Consider the following 20,892-nt stretch of genomic DNA (forward strand, 5'->3'; position numbering starts at 1 on the left):
CGTAAACCACCGTGGAACCCACGGTCCAATGAACTAAAGCGTAAAGTTACATTAATTTAGAAGCCCTCAATTGGAGCGCTAAAATACTTTTCCACGATATTACGAGCTAGAGCGCAAAATAACTTTTCCCAGCTGCGGTCCGTCATATAAGGCTTGTTTGACATTTATAATATCGGGTGCTGCAAATGCTACTTATTCAGTTTAAGACGTACTATTTCATACAAAAAGAGAAAATGTTTTCCACATCTAAATATTTTCCATTCTCCGTGATTGACACTATGTTATTGACACAACGAAAAACTAGGTAGGTTTGTAGATTTTCCTTTGTTTTCCAAATTTGCAATATAAAAAAAAGCAATTACTAAAAGCGAAACCTAGAATGTATTCTGCTAAAGCGATAGACATAAAAATCAAAGTGATTTGTTAAGATTTAGTTCGTGGAAACCGTCTCCTGGAATGGAAATTTCATAGAAAAAGTACCGTTATTTCGTTAGGATCGCAAAGCTATTCTTCCCTCTTAAGTTCTACAGCATTTTCTTATTATTTATGATTACATTGATTACATTTCATATTTCACTTGTGTAACTAATACTGTAAACATTTTTTAAATATGTATTTTTATTTTTTTAACCGACTTCAAAAAAGGAGGAGGTTCTCAATTCGTCGGAATATTTTTTTTTTATTTTTTTTTATGTATGTTCACCGATTACTCAAAGACGCCTGGACCGATTTGCAAAATTCTTTTTTTGTTTGATAGGGTATACTTCCCAGGTGGTCCCATAGTCATTAGGTCAGGATCTGATGATGGTATCCTTGAGAAACTAGTGGTATTCTTAAAATTTTATAGGCAATTTTAACGTTTTTCATATACTTCGTAAAGCTATTTAGGTATTTGCGCCTGGTAGTCATCATCTCGTTGCAGAGCTGATGATGGAAGATACAATTCCTTAACGGTAAAGAGATAGGGGGTAGATAGCTTCCGTTGTTGCAACAATACGTTTACTTTAATGATGATGAATACACGGGAAACCTTGTCAATACTAGCAAACCGCTTTCTTGGCCTAATGAATAGGTACCTGTCTACCTTTAGTCAGTAATGAGATATCTCAACCGTTGCATTTCTGATAATGCCCGTTCATCGTGGGGTTTAGTTAACAGTTTAGTGGGTTCTAAATCAGATAGAGCTATTCCTTCCAGTTTTTACTCTGCTACATATACTTGTCCCTTAGCAAAATTCTTTTTTCCTAAATCTATAACAGCTTTATCGAGGGTTATACCCTGTAGTTTATGTACTATTACAGCCCAGCATAAAATAATAGGTAACATTCAACTTCTTCAACTTCAACATTTATTCAGCAATTAGGCCACAAGGGCACTTTTACACGTCAACATGGAATTTACATACAAACAAAAACAAGCGCATCAACAATAAGGGTTACCCTCATGTGGCAGAACAATATTGGTCAGAAACACACTTGGCAAAACATGTTTCGCAGAGACACTTTCGGTCGAATGGTAATTTTGCATAAAGGTATAGTTGGAATTATTAATACCACGCATACGACACATTTTGCAGAACATTGTTTCGTAGAACATTACTTTGGTCGACTTTGGTTTAGCATCAAAATTCAAAATTCAAAAATTTATTCTTCAAGTAGGCCTCAAGGGCTCTTTTACAAGTCAATACAACATTTATAATAACATCATATAGTGACATGAAAAATACATAACAACATTTATAAATACAACAGCCAATACCTGGGTAAACATTACATTATAATAGTCTTAAAATAAATAATTAATACAATACAATAGAGATGTATAGTCTCTATGGTTAAAAACACATTAAATCTGGAGATGTAAAAGGTCCCCAATGTTAGAGTACTAATACTAATAAAATTTGGAGGTGTAAAGTCTCTACAAGTGTCAAAATAAATAAATAATCATTTTAGATACCATAATAATCCTATAGCGTACTATTACATTGCATAATTATTTTCTGCTAAGTAGGCATAATAGGATTGTTAGGTATCTTGCGTCCCCAACACAACCGACTCGCTATCAAAAAGGAAATACAGTCCCAGAGTCACCGTTAGGTACGACGACGAGCGTAGCGAGGAGGAGTGTTAGGTATATTGCGTCCCCAACACACCCGACTCGCTATCAAAAAAGAAATGCAGCCCCAGACTCACCGTTAGGTGCGACGACGGGCGAAGCGAGGAGGAGTGTTAGGTATCTTGCGTTCCCAACACACCCGACTCACTATCAAAAAATAAATACAGTCCCAGAGTCACCGTTAGGTACGACGACGAGCGAAGCGAGGATGAGTGTTAGGTATCTTGCGTTCCTAACACACCCGACTCGCTATCAAAAAGAAATAGGAAGAAATAAAATAGTAATAACATGTAGCTGTGAGACACAACATTTTGTGCTTGTATGTCAGATAAAAGACGCAATAGCTACACAAAATTACTAGCTTAAATTAACTTAAATGTACTATGAGATGTAAAGGTCTCTAAGTGTCAGAATTAGTAAAAATATAGGTATACACAATCAAATTAAACACAAAATAAAAGTAAAAATTTAGAGATGTATAAGGTCTCCAAGTGTCTAAAATTAAAACTAAGTTAAACAATATAAGTCAGGAATATCTGAAACGGTCATTTTGTTCCAGTTTGCCTGAGCAGGAATTTTTCGTTTTTTAATATGATTTGAACAACGAGTACAGGTCACGATATTACCTAAAGCGATTAAAACAGCAGGAAGTAAATTGTCTAGATTTGTAGTTACTAGTCTCGTACGCTGCTGAGGATATATCATTTTATTGCAAATGGTGCACACCACATCATGATGGCTATATATATATATATATATATATATATATATATATATATTTACATCACTATATTATTTACTTACAAATCAATAATAATAAACAATATTTGGAGTCGGTGCCAGCAACGATATAAAAATAACTAGTGATACAACTTAAATGTCGTTTTCAATTCAATAACTTAGAAATTAGTAGATAATGTAGATATGTTTACAAAATCTTAATCCCATTATATCGTTGCTGGCACCGACTCCAAATATTGTTTATTATTATTGATTTGTACGTAAATAATATATTTTGTAAAGGGGTTCTTTAACGAACTTTGGATTTATAATACAGAAAAAACTTTATTATTTCAAACTTTTTAGTGTTTTATCTTACTGTGTATATAGTTACTATTTTCTTTATTGGATATTTTTTGAAGGCGGTTTTTTTTTTAATTAAAAAATATTTTTTGACGACCGGTTTGGCCTAGTGGATAGTGACCCTGCCTACGAAGCTGATGGTCCCGGGTTCAAATCCTGGTAAGGCCATTTATTCGTGTGATGAGCATGGATATTTATTCCTGAGTCATGGGTGTTTTCTATGTATTTAAGTATTTATAAATATTTATATATTATATATATCGTTGTCTAAGTACCCTCAACACAAGCCTTATTGAGCTTACTGTGGGACTTAGTCAATTTGTGTAATAATGTCCTTTAATATTTATTTATTTATTTATTAATATTTATCTTTCAAATCTGTCGAAGTTGCGAAGCTACTTTTTGATAGAATTATTTCTCGTTACAAGTCTATTGTTAACATTGAGTGGAATCGTGAATACGCGGCTAACTGCTACACTTACCTAACGGTTCAACTTTGACATACAAAAGTGAGAAGTTCACACTAAATCTTAACCCCGTTAAGACCTTTGTGGCCGGAGAACAGATGGCGGAAAATTTGATAAGCACGTGTTACAATAGCCTTTTACAATGGATGAATAGCAGATATTTATAGACGACATTGTTCAAGGTGAATTTGAATTGACCGCAGAAAGATTTGCAATCGATTAGATAATGAAAAACGTGCTGACCAATTATTTTATTAAATTTCTCGTTTTTGGAATGCTTGAAATCTTCGTTTTGATTACTACCTACAAATATTAAGTATTAGCAACTCATTACAGTTTCAGATTTGCGGGTGAAATAAATTAATGGATTAAAATGAACACTAACTAAACGTAGGTTTCTCAGATTTTCTTTTCTACGGAGCATTTTTCAGTATTCTCTATCAAACATGATTTAACTGTCCTAATAAATTGCCGTAGATAGCACGATGATCCTAATTAAAGAGATGGTCCGGTCAACGCTGTAAGCTTACGTCGGGCTAATTGCCGGCTTTCTCATATCGGCATTATGTACTACACTTACCGACTAAAAGCCTCTTTCAGGGTAGTCATTCCAATCGCGACGTTGTTGGTGAGTAGAGCTCTCGGACAAACCAACCAAATTCTCAGTTTGACCATATTGAATTAAGTATCGCTCGAACTTGTTTTAAAAACCTTCCATATACGTCCTTGCCGCCCTATTGTTGTGGTTACAGAAACGCTTGCGTAGTCATCCGCGACCACACAGACGGCAGTTAAAAATATATACATATTTTAATCCATGGCAATTTTGAATACCTACTTCGATTTGCTACTCAGATTAAGGATCTCGACCGAGTCGGATGACAGGTCGTGTTACACTAGTTCACCCGAGATCTTGACTCGTATGAATAATGGGAATACACTGTCACTACGGTCAGATAATGAGAAGCAGAGCCAGTAATGATTGTATATATTATAAGATATAAACCGATAAAGTTTTGCATGATCACGCATTTAATGTAAATATGAACTTTGGTTAATTTAATATTTATTTGCTTAAAATTATCTATTTACAAGTTCAAGTAATTAGATACTTATGTTCTTATTTTTACTTAATTCAGTTGTTTACTGGACTAGAACTTTAAACAATAAGGAAAGGCGGTTTTGTAACTTATAATTCGCTAATTATGATTTATGAATTCATATTTTTTGTTATTGTAAATATCGTTAATATCTTTACCTAAAGCTTATACATAAAGCTTATAACAGACATGTATCGCAACGTGAAGCGTTTGAAGCCCAGCAGGTGTGTCAAAGAGCTTTGATATTGAAGTTGGGGTTCATCAGGGAAGTGCTCTTAGCCCCTTACTATTCAATACCATCATGAATTACCTCACCGAGAGAATCCAGAAACCCTTACCGTGGAACTTATTGTATGCTGACGACGTGGCTCTGATATCAGACAATGAACAAGAAGTACAGGATAGTTTAGATCATTGGAGGCGATCTCTGGAGCCAAACGGATTGCGCATAAGTAGAACCAAGACCGAGTATATGGTGCTCAACTTCAGCGCTGACAAATCTAGCACGACACACACTGAGCTGAAGCTTGATGGAGAAATCCTACCAAGAGTAAACAAGTTCAAATACCTAGGTTCTGTTATTGCTGAGGATGGCACGATTACAGCCGACATAACGCATCGAATAACATCTGGATGGAATAAATGGCGCGAACTAACAGGGGTCTTGTGTGACCCAAAAATGCCAATGAAAACTAAAGGCAAGGTATATAAAACTGCCGTTAGGCCAGTTCTACTATACGGTAGTGAAACGTGGGCTACGAAGCAAATACACGAGCAAAAACTACACACTACTGAAATGCGTATGCTTCGTTGGGCAGGAGGAGTTACCCTTAAAGATAAAGTCCGAAATGAATACATTCGGGGCACCTTCAAAGTGGCACCAGTGACCGAGAAGCTAAAGGAATCCAGACTAAGGTGGTTCGGACATGTGATGCGAAGACCCGAAAATCACGTAGTGAAGAAGGGGCAGGCCAGTAACTACCTGGCTGACGAATGTCCGAAGAGATATGAAGGAGTTGGGCCTGTCCAGTGACGACGCTTATCAGCGATCAAAGTGGCGCCTCAAGATTAGGAAAGCCGACCCCGCGTAACGGGATGAGGCGAGGATAAAGAAGAAGAAGAAGAAGTTAATATCTTTACCTATTTGATTCTTGAATAAAGTTTGTACCTATCTCGCCGGAAATTCGGTAGCAATCCGTATACTAGAAATACGTGCAAAATTTTTGAAACACGAGCAATACAAATTGGGCATCTAGTGGTATTGACCACTCGTTTTCAATTCTATTAATATAATTTAAATACCTAGTTGTGGAGATATTAATACAGGAAGGAACTTATTGGAACTTATTATAAGGTTGGGTCATTACAGGTAAGGTGCAGCGAGCTGCAAAGGTGCATACTCACTTTATACGAATGAATTCCACTTTATGAGTGAATTTGATTTCTATTCATAAAGTAGGTAACTATGCACTTTTGCAGCTGTGTGTAACTACGTCCTACAACCTAACAGGTGCCTACTTTAATCCAACACTACATATTTAGTATGTAGACACGCTAGAATGCCAGTCTTCAAAACTAGATTATAGCTGAATGACGTGACTAGCAAAAATATACTTCGGTACCCATGCAATCTAGATTTGCGACCTATAAAAAGGCACGTAGCTCTACTTGCATTATTTTTGCTATATTGTATGACCTGCTTTATATCCTACACTGAACAGAAATGAGGGTTAGTTGGTGCTTAAATGCAACTGTGAGAATAAGCTTTTTTGTAGGACTATTATGTACATTCATTAATTAACAAACAAATCATGAAATGTTGTTAAGTACACACTTTGAAGTTCGAATAAACAGTCGTTTATGTAATAAAAAAAACGAATAATCAAGAGAATATAGTAGTAGTAATATAACACCTACCTATCTTTTTTTATAAATTAAACTAAAAAACTGTGTTTTAAATACAAATATTTAGTCAGTCTGAGAATTTCTTCCAGACGTGAGGTTCGTCGGTAATTGGTATGTGAAGAATACAAGCTAGAGATGTATGGGCGCATTGACAGTGGCCAAAGAGGGCTCGTGCGCGGTCAACGACCACGCGGCGGCGCACGCGGCTCTATTCTCGACGTTGCGCTTGCGCAAAGTGTGAGCAAAGTCAAGGCCGTACTCAGCTGACCTGACCTTTGAGGTCAATTTAATTTTTAATTAATTTTCTATACAGAAATAATAATTATTGGCTTCAGATATTTTGCAAGGACGACGCGTTTAAAAATAATTGTTATGACTCGACAATTGTAGAGTTTTTAAATTGTGAAGTTTTTTTAATTATTTACAGGATTTTAACGGACTCTTAAACGCGGAGGAGTTGTTACAATAAATCCTTTTATTTATAGAATGTCGGCGACGCATGTATGACACCTATGTAGTTGCAAATGCAAACGTCAATAGACAACGATGACTGCTTACGATAAGGCGGGTCATGTTATTGTTAGTGTTTTTGCCTCAGCTGTCATATTTAGTAATTAGGATCATATTTACCTATTCAATTTGATTTAAAGCTTAAATTCTCTTGAAATTGGCCCCTGGAACGGTTTGCCGGTGCAAGCAAAAATTCTAAGTTAGAAAAAATGTATCTAAAATTTCAAGTACGTTCCTATCGCAGATGACTGCACCTAGGCATTTCGTAATTGAATTTTTACGAATGGAAAACATTCGCAAAATGTAACAATACTTTAGAGAGGAATATTTCACGATGTATTTTTTATATCCCGTTCAACATGCTACTCGTAGCTTCGTACATAATAAAGCTCGCAATGTTCGCACGCACATTAGCTTCCGGTGCATGATTGTTGACCTGCGAAGCAAATAGTTTCTATTACAACCTAATAAAGTACATATTCGATCACCGTAATTCACCTTCATTACGATTGCAAGCCATAGAATGCCTCGACGTGCGCGTAGGGAACGGGTCTTAATTGGCAAACAATACATTGTTTATGCCTCAAGTAGGCACATAAGTTATCTCCTCAATCTTTCATAATATTGAACACTATGGAATTAATCAGTTCATTGTGTGACTTCCGTTATGCCCATTTCGAATCACATAAGTATAATGTTTAACGGTGCCCGCGAATGAATTGTGAATGCGAATTCTCATGGATCTATCGTAGGGTCGCCTTTATTAATAATTTATAACATGACTACTAGTTTCTTGGAAATTCGTCCGTGTTTTACTAATTCCGAGCATGTTATACTGCTGCGAATGATCGTGTGAATGACCGGAGAACTGATTGTTTGTGTTTACGGATGTGGAATTATGAATATTGAGTTTTACCATTATGACCGAAGCATAGTTAGCTACATAACTCCCATGAGTAATGACTTAATACATGGCAATTAAATGCAAACCACCTGTAAAATAATGGCATGACATGAATTTATAGCTTTTCATTGTTAGTTATAGTCCAAACTACGGTACTTTTTCTATGAAATTCCATTTCAGGAGAAAACATTTTCCACTAACTTAATCTTAACATATCACTTTGATTTTGATGTCGATCGCTTCAGCATAATATATTCTATTCCCCCGACCTTATGTAAGCGCGCGCGATGGCGCGCGCCCTGAATGTCGAGCTTCTCCCGACTTTTAGTTTGAAGGGCGCCCTGAATGTCGGGCTTTATGTATGCTAGGTTTCGCTAAAAAAAGGAAAATCTATAAACCTAGTTTTGTATTGTGTCATTAACCTACTAAAAAATCATGGAGAATGGAAAATATTTAGAAGTGGAAAAATGTTTTCTCTTTTTGTATGGACGATCACGTGGTATACTTCCCTTTTAATAAATTATACACCTAAACCTTCCTTGAGGATCACTTAATTGATAGTTGAAAACCGCATGAAAATCCGTTAAGTAGTTTTTAAGTTTATCGCGAACATACATTCGGACAGATGCGGCGGGGGACTTTGTTTTATAAGGTGTTAGTGATACTGAATTGTTACCCCCTTATTCATAAACATGTGCTAAAGTTGACAAGCCGCTAACAATCGTTTGTCCCTTTCCGACTTATTGGTATGATGGAAAGGGACAAACGATTGTTACCGGCTTGTCAACTTTAGCACACGTTTATGGATAAGGGTAACCCCCTTTACTTTGTTACTATGAAGGTAGATATACTGGAGATTGAGATACCTAATCTACTTTTAACGGAAAAAAATGGGGGTTGTCTGTGTCGGTGACGTGAATATATCTACGTTACATTACATGTGGCATCGTATGCAATATCTTCTTCATACATATTTTGTTGTAAACAAAGATCCAATCATAAGAATAACTTATTACGAGTATATTCACCGGTATGCCGTTTATGATTGAAAACCTTATTGCAGGAAACCTTATGTTTGAAAACCTTTCGTTCTAGTTGTAAATCTAAATCTTCATATAAATAGACAATGAACATCAAAATCGATTTAATCTGTTTGAGCAGTTTAGGAGGAGTTCTAAAACAATGAACGAAAAATTGCACGAATCTTTCAGCTATCGAAAAGTTTGAAGAATGTAGTAATAAATGGCGCCTAGAACAACAAGCTGTGGATCAACAAATTTGTTTGTTTCCACAGATAGCCACTCATCTACTTCATGAATATAAGATAAGAATCATTATTACGTTTAGATTATTAATTTTATTGCCTTAGAAACAGTTACTAACTGGTTTGATGGCGATCAGTTTGATTTTAGACGCGTGTGATCTCGTTTAAATTGGAATATTTAAGTTCATTGACTGGTAGATTTTAAGATATTTAGAGCAAAATTATACTGCACAAAAAGTACAAATAGGTATGATAGGTATCGCTAGTACTTTACATATTCTTATGATATCTAGTAGGTATCTTATATGCATAAAAGGTCTAAGAGCTTATTTACTGTGTTAGGTAATAGACAATCACCGTTATTTGTTTCTATTCCTTCCAAGATTAACATAAATATCTGAAATCGCAGACTGGACGCAACATACCATGGCGTAAACTTTTTTTTTTGACGCCTGCTTTGTCAATGGTGACTTGCGGTAACCACAAAGTGCAATATTCACTTGCGGTCTCGCCATATCTATTGTTCTCCGAGTTCATATAAATTTTATGTTGTTTTGTCTTACTTGCAAAGTTTCCTTTCTAACTTGGTTGGCTACCAGCACTTTATTACTATCATCATTTTAGATTGTTCAAAGGTTTTAGTACACAGTAAAATATCTTGAGAAAGTTGCGTTCGTTAAGATAACTTATGGATTAATTAAACAGTTTCAATTTAGTCGCCATGCTTAACAACCAAATAAGTAGAGGGGCTATCCGTCTTACACAAAGTCATAAAAAAGTAGTTTTAAATCTTCAGCGCCTTAATGCTTTAATAGTCAGAAAAGCAAGCATGATAAAGTCGTAAACGATATTCCATTTCATTTCGCATGGAGTATTACTTTCATGAGAAGTATTAAAGTCGGTTATGACGGGGCTCATCAATGGAGCGACCATTACGCTTACATCTAGCCTTTTATTAACTTTTTGTAGAATGCTGGTATCCTGGAAATAAAATGATAAAAAGTAAACGAAGACCTTCGTCCAATATCAAGAATGAAATAATGCACTAGAGATAAATTAGGTACTTCAGACAGACAGAATGTCATTCTATTGAAGTGCAAATAAAAACAACCAGAAATACGGCTCACAAAACTGCACTTAGGTTTCTCTCTCTCTCCGCCTAGCCTTATCCCATCATTTGCGGTCGGCTCGCCTAGTCCGTCTTCGCCAGGACGCTCTGTCCTGGGTTGTCTTAGATGTGACATTTGCATCGGTCATGTCCCTTTCTATGGTAGCTATCCATGTTTGGAGGGGTCTTCCTCTTCCTCTCTTTGGCGCCGCACTTAGGTAAACTGCACTTAGGTAAAACAGTTAAATTTACTTACCACTGACTTGACCAGACAAGTAAGCTACTTAATCGGCAATGTCATAATACGAGTATATTACAATGATATTAGCTTGCCATAATGCATTTACTTTTAATTAATTTTATATTTAATAGAAGCGGATGAAATAACGCGCCAGAAGTGCACCTTCGAATAAATAAATAATACTAACGGCCCTATTCGAAGAATGAGATACGATAACGATAAGTTCTGGCTTAGAGAAGTTCTTATTTAGATATCGTTTGTATGTCGTATAATTGAGAGAAGCAGCTCAATTCGGGAAACCAATATCACTTAGACGTTAGAAATATCGTAGATAGATCTTATTGGGATCACAGCGGAATCTAAATAAACGTCAATTTTGACATGTCGTTTAGTAATCGATCTTTTAAAGATCTTTCCAAGATCTTAAACGTATCTTAATCATTCTTCGAATCGGGCCGTATATCTAATCTACATTACGCATTCACGGTGGCAGCATGGTCGCATTTTAGTGCTTAGCATATATTTATCAGTCTAATTGTAATACACAGAAAACAGCAGCCAAATAACACTAGACCCTACTCATAGTGTTGTGTTCCTGCCGGTGAGTAAGGTTGCCAGAGCTCAACGAGGGGGGGCGGGTTTAGAGTCGGCAACGCGCATATAACTCCTTCTGGAGTTGCAGGCGTACATAGGCTACGGAGACTGCTTACCATCACGCGGGCCGTATGCTTGTTTGCCACCGACGTAGTATAAAAAAAAACATGCAATAAGAGACGTATATCTCTTTTAAGTTAAGCTATTAGACAATGGTAAATACTTTTAACGCATAGTCTGATACGCTACTTTTGACGCTGACTGTACCTACCTAAAATGGCGGGTTTTTTGACGGCTAAAGCGAACAGCTTGCTTACAAATTCTTGTCGTAGCCTCATTTATTTCGGGTGTAGGAACGTTAGCTACATGATATACCTGCGCCGTCAGCACGTAAAGGTTTGTTTATGACACCTGTTCGCCGCATTATTCTCGTCATGTCGCGATGTAAGAATAGCGTTCGCGGTAACTTTCTCAAGCCAAATAAACAGTTAACCTTTTGTCGAGTTCAATGTCACTTCATCACCAGTATGGTGCTCCATTCTTCCTTGCCTTTAAGTTCGCAGGAATCTTAGAGGTCGCAAGAAAGTAAACACAATCGTGCCTGTCACGCTCTCATGGCCACAGTAATAGGAAAACTCGCATTTCATTTTCTTGACAGATAAAGTTTGGTTTAAAAAAGAATAATTGCGTCATAATACATCATTATGTCATCACGGAATGCTGTTGTAATTATAGCGCCTGGCTATGCAAACGACAGGCTGTGGTTGTGTCCTAAGATAATGCCGTGTAAAAAGTGCATACCATAAGTGCATTTCGCGTACAATGCTCCTTTATCTTTACGAAGAGCTATTTCAAAGATAATCTTATGTATTACAAAGTATCTAATTATCTCATTGCCTCTAGAGTTAATTAGTACATCTAAGTACAAGCCACGGCCGCATATAGTGTCATTCTTCGCAGACTTCGTAGTGGTTTTTAAACAGCGGTAGTACTCGATTAAACACTAGACACCAAATAGTCAACATTATTTTAAAAATCATACTCATATGAGTGATGTGGTCAAAAATCGTGCGATCAAACCACGGAGCTGCTAGAGCAGAAAAAATCGTACTTGAAAACAATGTTACCAATGTGGCTCTTTCGGCTGCGACACTAATGTTCTCATTAAATAAGCAGTCGCTGGTCACTATGTTGACCATACTGTGCAATCATTATAAAAAATGCAAAAAGATGACGAAAATATCGGTCAGAATCCTTATCATACATAGACTAGAGGTTCAATGACACAATATAATGGAGAAAGCAATGTAGCGATATGTTATTAAAAACTCTATAAACAGGATCTCTTATATTTTCAACATCATTATCACATCAAGTTTTTTTTATCTAATTTGAATCGCTAACTGTAGATAAAAGGACCGCACAGCGATGCCGACATAGCAATACCTGTCATTTTAGTATATATCATTAACACCACATATTGACTCACAAGTGTTAATATCCAGCCTATTGTATCTACAATAGGCTAGATACAGTTAGGGGTAATTTAATCACAAAATGCACTTATGGATTCAAGCTGATCACGCGCACGTTGTATCTAAGTTTTCCCACATAAATCATACAGAATTCTAAATTATACGGTAGGTATATTCACGAACTGGCACGACCCATTCTGTAGATATCTGAGATACCTTATGAGTAGTTGGGTACCTACTGCTGCAAGTTACAACCAAGAAATTTATGTGAGATCTTCGTGGGGTCATTTACACGTTGATCTGGCCAGACTTTTAAGCTAGAATGAAATATTTCCCAATCAAAAAACTAAACTAACTAAATATTTTTAAGATTTTATCTACAATAAGTAATAACAATATACATCATGGATTTATACAGAGGATTACCAAAACTAGCTTAATTCTAAAATAGGCCCTTGAGGCATTGTACCAAGGATGCTGGCGGCATTTCCTCGTCGTATCGCAATACTGACACGCCCTTTAATTTTAATGTATTTAGCATATTTCTTATAATACATAAATTTTGGCATAAAGCCTCTAAATATGTTCTTTTGTAAAATAAATAACTTTATACCAAAAAAAAAAAAAAATCTCTATGATTTTGCGTTGCCAAACTGTGCAGTTCAGTTGAGTCACTAACTAAATACCTAATTGTTGTAAAACCGGAGTACTTTTATGGTTAGGTAGCTATTTTTATGTGATATTTCTGTGTCGATTTTTCCATAATAAATTCAGGTCAATGTGCTAGTAAAGGAAAATACGACTGCAGCGTCGGGCCGGAATTGATAATTACCAATTCGTTATCGATTCTCTTCGAGTGTCATATTTGTTCCATAGCTACTGTTCCTTCTTATAAATAATAAGTGAGCGTCGAACTCACTTGAGTACCTAAATCTGTTTGATTAACTTCACAAAACGGGACTCATGAATTATGGATACATATCGGACCCTTCTTCCTTTCTGAATAATTTGGCGTTTTCGGTGCTGATACAAGTTACTGAGTAGGTACCTACATATTTTCCCGAGCTGAAACGTTAAAATTTTAATTTCCGGGGCATATCCGAATATTAAAAATATGATATTGATATGGTGTTATTCACATGACGTCCCTTTTGTCAAACAAATGAGTGAGAACGATATGTCTTACGAAAAATATCAAAACTAAGTCATATTTTATAATCTGGACATGCTATAATTAGGTCGATTACTATAGGAGCCGAGGGGTGAAATACACATAATAGAAACTCCCTCACCAGCCCTACCACGAGATCGTATGAGTAGTTATTTCGTATTTGGGGTATAATATAAATTTTACTAGTAGTTTTCACTAGCCAGTTTCCGTAGGTGACGACTTCTGCCTAATAATTTCACAAGGTTAATAGGACAATTTTGCAAATGTAGGAGGAGGCGTACATCAAAGGATATCCTTATATAAGCGAAGACAACCGATTGTAACTGACAGACTCATTTAACAATTTACAGCTATGACAACATGTTTTAAATGCTAATTTCGAATGCGAGCAGCATCGGCGTAATTCTACATTGTTTTGACAGCTTGTGAAGTTTGTTTTTTTTTCGATTAAGTTAGACATCTAAATAAAAGCATGTAATTACCCTCTAGCGTCTCACCGTCCTAATACTAGTACATAAGGTAAATCGTCAATAACTGGTTACCTTATAATAAATAAGTTTTTGGCAAAAATTTCATTTTTGGTACAAGCTTTTATCGCTGACTGTACTTTTCTTTCCGCAAGTAACTAATACTCATCGAGACAATTCTAAAAACCCCAAACACAATTAGGTTACGTCGTTTTATCACAGAGTTCCTATGGCCACCACCTGTCTCCATCATCAGATCATCTCGATGGTACCATAATATTGCATTGTCACCCGACTTACATATGTATGCAAATTTTCAGCTTCATCGGAAACCGGAAAGTGGGTCAAATTTTACTTGCAAGATTTAATTACAAACAGACAAGGGTCAGGTGAAAGTAAATAAAAGCTTGTAAAATGCATTCTATTCACCAATAAACATAATTCATTTTAGTATTAGATGGCTAGTTATTGAAGGGTAGAATATTTTGTTTTAGTTATTGGCACCTTAAATGGATAGATTAATTTATTTCTCGTTGAAATTATCTGATATTTAACAATGTCACAATGTTTCTAAATAACATGAACTCACAAAAAGACCGTAAGATTGTATAAGATAATAATAAATCATTAAAAATAATTAAGTAGGTATTAAGGAAAAAATAAAAATGCAATCAAATAATCATAACAAAAAAATTATAGTAAAAGTCAAATACAGGAAAAAAAATGTCAGAGAATAATAATCATACTAAATACAATGTCAAAGAATTATCTCTACCCTAGGGCACCCTAATTAATATAATGTCAGAATTAATAATAATATTGAAAAATCAAATAAAACTAAAATTCCTAATTAACAACAAAAAAATCGAAACAATAAAAAATAACAATGTCAGATTCAATTATATAGAAAAAATATTTACATTTTAATTGCGTTTCATGTTCATATATTCTTTAGGAACTAAAAATTAATTTATAGGTGAATAGAATACGTTTTTAGTATACCTAAGATGGCCAGTTATTATGTAAAGAGTGGCCAGTAATTGACGATATACCCTACTACCTAAAGTAATAACACACAATTTTAAAATTGTTATTAAATGGAATATAGTTGCTTTTGTTCTATTTCGTTTGATTTTAAAACAAAACAAATTCAATTACGTCAGACCATTGATTCAAAATCTACTGCCACTGCTGCTACTCGAGGTCAAAATTTTGACTTTTGACACTAAATTGGAAGTTTCTTAGATTTTAAAAATAAGCCGAGTTTGCCTCTTGTTACTTCTACCTGTAGGTTCCTACTTAATGAGATAATGTGTACGTTTATGCAAAACTTAATGAAAAAGGGCCAAAAATTCATCTCGGATAGTGAAACAGCTTAAAAATAACTTGTCAAGGAGAACAAGCAAGGATGGTTGTAGAGTATTGCCCTTTAAACGGGCAAATATTCAAAATGGTACAGCTTACACCTTATAAGCGCAGTTCACATACAAGGTGCCCGTGAGCATTGCGATAGATTTTAACAGTGCATTCCTGATGACAACAGAAGCAAAAAATGTTATATGACTTTTTGTAAAATTCGCCAAAAAAAAAATATTTTATTTTTTATTATTATTTTTTAAACACTCCTACATAAAACGTAATTTTTAGTGATAAACACATAACCTGAACTTAACTAAAAAGTTTATTTTATTTGGGGGTAGCCTCTCGAATACATTTTTTTAATTTTTCGATGTCAATCAATAGGTATGTCCAGACTAGACCTCAAAGTGGCAATACCGCTGTCAAAAATGTGTTTTGCACCGACTTATGGCGAAAGCATGATTTCGAAAAACATTTAATTATCTCTGAAACTAGGCCTAATCCAGAAAATTTTATATGACATTTTAGTTTTTAAATATTACCAGGAATGCTTGGTTAAAATGTCTCGCAATGCTCACGAGCACCTTGTATATATATGTATATCTCGTATAAACTAGTAGCTGTCGCGTTTAAGTGTCTCGTACCTACTGGCATAATGTGTTCTTGGATGCCATAAGTACGAGTATTTAATCTTTTTTTTTTTCATTTTAATTACCAACATAGGTAATTTTTTTTACAAAACCTGAGCAATAAAACAATGACATACTTATACAAGTAGATTAACCAGTAGGTAGATATTCTGAGACACCTCGCGCCATCAGTGCACCTTGAGTGCTAGTATTTGATATCTCTTAAAATGATTTCTTTCTCCAAATTTTCATGGATGCAGTAAGCTGTTTAGGTATATAAAATGTATATGTATGTGTATGTAGAGACTTACCTGCAGACAAACTGTAAATACAGTTTTGCAGGGATGTGTTTTAGATTTAAGAGGAAAGGCTAGTTGAACCCCTTATCAGATTTGAGAATTTATTGGGAATATCGGGGGCAGTTACTAAAGTTATTGCGATAAGGCGAAAAATCCTGCGTAAAAGTCTCAAAAATAGAAGTTTCGTACTCGACTGTTTCCTCTTAACCAATCGTAACGAACGACTATTTTGCTTTTTGGGCTAATTGGTATCACTTTTACTATTATTGTATTACTTTTACCATGCTTTTCTTTTCGGCCGACTCACCATCAGGTGTGATCGTGGTCAAACGCCTGCCTATCCTCCATAAAAAAAGACTCGATTAGGCCGTTTTTGCGCTATTTGAAGTGCTTTAGCGCTTAAAAAATATATTAATCTGTGTTGAAAAACCATTGCTCTAGGGTAGAAAAATGACCACTGGGTGCTTAACCAACGTGCCAGTCGTTCGTTAACGCTCGGAAGCAAAGCGTAATCATTTCTCTGTATCACTCTTCCATATAAGCACGACAGTGACAGTTTCGTTCGCTACGGAGCGTTAACGATTGGCACGTTGGCTACGCAGCCTGATTCTGTACTGTGTGTTAATAAATAAAATAATAATAAGCATAACATGTTGTGTGGTAAAATCAAGATAAATACGACGTACTACGACTACTTTGTTAAATACAAACATAAAACAATTCGTAAATAATTTAATTTTAAATTGTTATTATGTCATGTAAGTAACTGTTACGTAATCAATTAATCAATATTATATGTATTATTTTGTATCTTTGTTATATTTATGACTAATTAACTTTCATGCTTCTTTTATACAACCTATGTCAGGTGTTTTTGATAAGGAATGATAACCTTATCAAAAACAAATCATATTTCTAACTTATAAAAACTACATATATAATTAAAAGACACTTAGGTACCTAACTATTTGCTGTCTTAGGCTGTTTTTTGTAAGATTTAATTAGTATCAACAATTTTTTTAGTTTAGTTTAGATCAACAAATCTCATTGAATATAAACTTTTCCATTTGTCCTCAGAGAGCCCGAGGTGCACTTTTGGATGCGCAATGCCGCTCCAGCTCAGACTGCGCAGTGCGGAACGCGCACTGCGAAAATGGACTCTGCGCCTGCGATCCATACTTCGCTAAAGTTGATAACTCCACGTGTCTTGAGTGTGAGTATTTTTCACTGCAATTGCAGTATTTCTAATGAGCTATTGAGGGCATCTAAAAGTCTAAGAATTATTTTTCTCAATTTTAGTTACATAGGTACTTAGATTTACTGGATCCACTTCTCCAAATTTAAACTTTTTTGAAACGTTACAATCGACCTTGTTACTCAGAACAAAATTTACTTAAGTACATAAATGTATACCTGTACTGTCGTTTGGCTTCGCCCGAGCCACGCAAATATGGGTAAGAAATGACAAAATATTTACCTTCTCATTGTTTCTGTGAGAGAATTCTTCTCACAAAACCAGGTTATGCACTTAAGGCGTTTGTTTGCTTTCATATCTCGACTACAAGTAAACCTACAACTAGTACATAGAATTTTACCGAAAAAAAGAAAAAAAATCTTAAATATACACTAACTATGTACGCGAACAGACCTAACAATAAGTTCATCAAAATCGAATTAGAAGAAGATAGTGCAACATGCTTAAGTTAAATTGCACTAGTGACCACCATATCACTGTCAAGAACTTGGCCAACACGAAGATAGCTTCGTAATATCCATACCTTTCTCTAACTTTCATGCTCGCGTAAATCACCTTCATAATATCTTAGCACCCTTTTTATAAAAATCCCATCTTACGTTATTGCCATTTTCACTTTTAGCATTACACACAACACAACCGATGAGAGGCCTTTCCTAATGATCCTGTGTGGAAGTCTGCGGTGAGACAAATTACTTTCACTTAAATGATCTGTTAACAAAACTGCCCAGTTTTCATTACTAACAAAGATAACTTTCGTTTTGCCAAAGTCAAATTTCGCTTTTCAATATGGCAATTTACTTAACTAGTAACGAAAGCAAAGTTTTCATGGCACTAATCAAAGCAATGCCGCTTCCGTCAATGACCGTGCCATCTTGATTTCATTGTGTCAGTCTGTTCAATAGTTCGGGTTTGTTTGATGGACAATAGGAATAAACTTTGCATAGCAATTTTATCTGCTTTCACTTTTGTTTTACGAGTATTTGTCGTCATTACTATCATTTCAGTGCTTGTTTTTATTTGACGTGAAAATAAACGCAATCATCATTTAAATATCCGATCACATACCTATAACGTTTTCTATAAAGAAATACCTATTTACCTATTTGTTATTAATCCAACTGCTTATGTGACATTGGCGTGGTTTAGAAGTAGGTATCATCTTTTGAATAGTTATTTTAAAAGCAATCCTAGGTTATCAAGCTCACGTCGTCGGCAGACGGCGTCTGCCGTACGACGCGATGCTATCGCGACATTATCACACGCCTTTATTTTGATCGTCCCATTATCCCACGCTCGCCTTACTTTCTTTGCCCAATTCTTTCTGTCGTAAGTATCCAAATCGAGCAAACCTCACGGAATGGGTTTACAACGGTACTTTTGCCGATTATGTTTTTGAATAGCACTTCATTCGGATCAATATCATTAGCAAAATATGGACGTTTGGTTTGGCTTTAATTCGCATATTGTTAAAAACATTCGTATTCATAGTAAGTGGGCCAGTCGTGCTAAGAAATAAAGTACAAGGCTTAAATAGGGCACACTTATCGACACTTAAAGGATTTATGGCTAGTGACCGCAAATGCTGCGGGGCAAGAAGGCCGACATGTTTTTATCTTCGTTTAGCCTGATCTAACTACACTTTGTGCGACTGGATGACGGGCAAGCCCGTAATCGTCAAGTTGCAAGCGGCAGGAACTATTAGCGGATGTGGTGAGTAACACACTTACTTACCCCTGGGACCCGCGGGTCCAGTCGGGCGGCATTTCAAACGAGGCCCGACCCGGCCCGCTACGCAGCGGCTAACCAACGGCAAACCTAACTGGCTATTCATAATTCAATGTTATTAAGCCGTATTTTAAACATATACGTGAACCATCGTCGAGTATTCATTGAGGAATAAGAGATGACCCCGCAATCATTCAAACTCAGTTTGCACAAGGTTATGCGCCGATGGCTATAAGCCGCAATATTTTTAATCCTTAGGTATGTACATGTAACATCATCCAGTTTTTAATAACGGGTCCAATTCGAACCCTTTCATGGTTTATTATGTTTGCAGTTGCACAACCGATCTTGCAGTTGTCCGGGGGTCTAGCCAAGTTAACAATCGTCTAAAATCGCCAATCGAAACATAACACATTCACTGCCAGCGTTTTCGTAGAGTTACTCGTAGCCGATCCCACTGTTTTTCCGCTTTGTATGGGAAAGCGACTCCGAACGGAGGACCCGCCCAGCAGGTTCCTGGCACCCAATGTGTTAAATAATGTATGGAACTAGTCACGTGACTTTTCGTAGCATCTATCATCCCGACCCCCTAATAGGATCGCAATATGTTAGCTACGCTGTTCAATAGAACAAAGTTGAATGAAGACATAGGTAAATAAATATATGTATTTATTAAATTAAGTAACCATATGTGGTTACTTAATTCTCTATGATGAAGATTATATTAGTTAAAAGCCGAATAGCTTGCCCTGTAAGGACGGAAAATTATGATATATAATTAAACCCGTTAAACCCGCCCAACTCTAACAACTAATTCCCGATAGTGTTAATAAAAAATGTTATATCAAAATTAGTTATGTATTAAAATCTCGTAATTATTATTCTAAATTCACATAATAATATAGTATTCAAACCATCACAGGGATGGTAATAACTGCTTTCTGATTGTATACAGAAGGCAGTGACTAAAGTGACCATCCCCATAAAGTTAATCCACAACTTTTCAATTTTGCATATTACTATGTAATAATACTACTATGTAATAATGTATTATATTTATATTCTACACTGTCTCAGTATTATCTAGTTAAAAAATTTCGAACCTGAATTTACCTACATAGGTACATAAGTTTGCATTAGTGCTGCAGCAATATTTATTTAATAAATTACATTATATGTTAACGGCACCAGTCATGGAACATTTACCTGTAAAATTTC

The 20,892-nt window shown here is 35.6% G+C and overlaps 2 protein-coding genes across 3 annotated transcripts in view; both read left to right on the top strand.

Annotated features, from left to right (window-relative positions):
• Positions 1-20,892, top strand: part of LOC133521254 (uncharacterized) — a 69,747-nt gene that overhangs the window by 23,997 nt on the left and 24,858 nt on the right. For both annotated transcript variants that reach the window (XM_061856110.1, XM_061856111.1), the window contains exon 2: positions 17,769-17,904. In XM_061856110.1, the coding sequence (XP_061712094.1) occupies positions 17,769-17,904 (136 nt within the window). The remainder of the gene's footprint in view (positions 1-17,768; positions 17,905-20,892) is intronic.
• Positions 4,701-7,432, top strand: LOC133521257 (uncharacterized). The gene has a single exon (XM_061856118.1). The coding sequence runs from the start codon at positions 5,067-5,069 to the stop codon at positions 5,796-5,798; it is 732 nt and encodes a 243-aa protein (XP_061712102.1). The 5' UTR covers positions 4,701-5,066; the 3' UTR covers positions 5,799-7,432.

Source organism: Cydia pomonella, chromosome 9 (genome assembly GCF_033807575.1).
Source record: "Cydia pomonella isolate Wapato2018A chromosome 9, ilCydPomo1, whole genome shotgun sequence".
Classification (NCBI taxonomy): domain Eukaryota; kingdom Metazoa; phylum Arthropoda; class Insecta; order Lepidoptera; family Tortricidae; genus Cydia; species Cydia pomonella.

Bases quoted from the DNA above. Each gene is read 5' to 3' on its own strand.
- LOC133521257 (XM_061856118.1), top strand. From the start codon at position 5,067: ATGAATTACCTCACCGAGAGAATCCAGAAACCCTTACCGTGGAACTTA.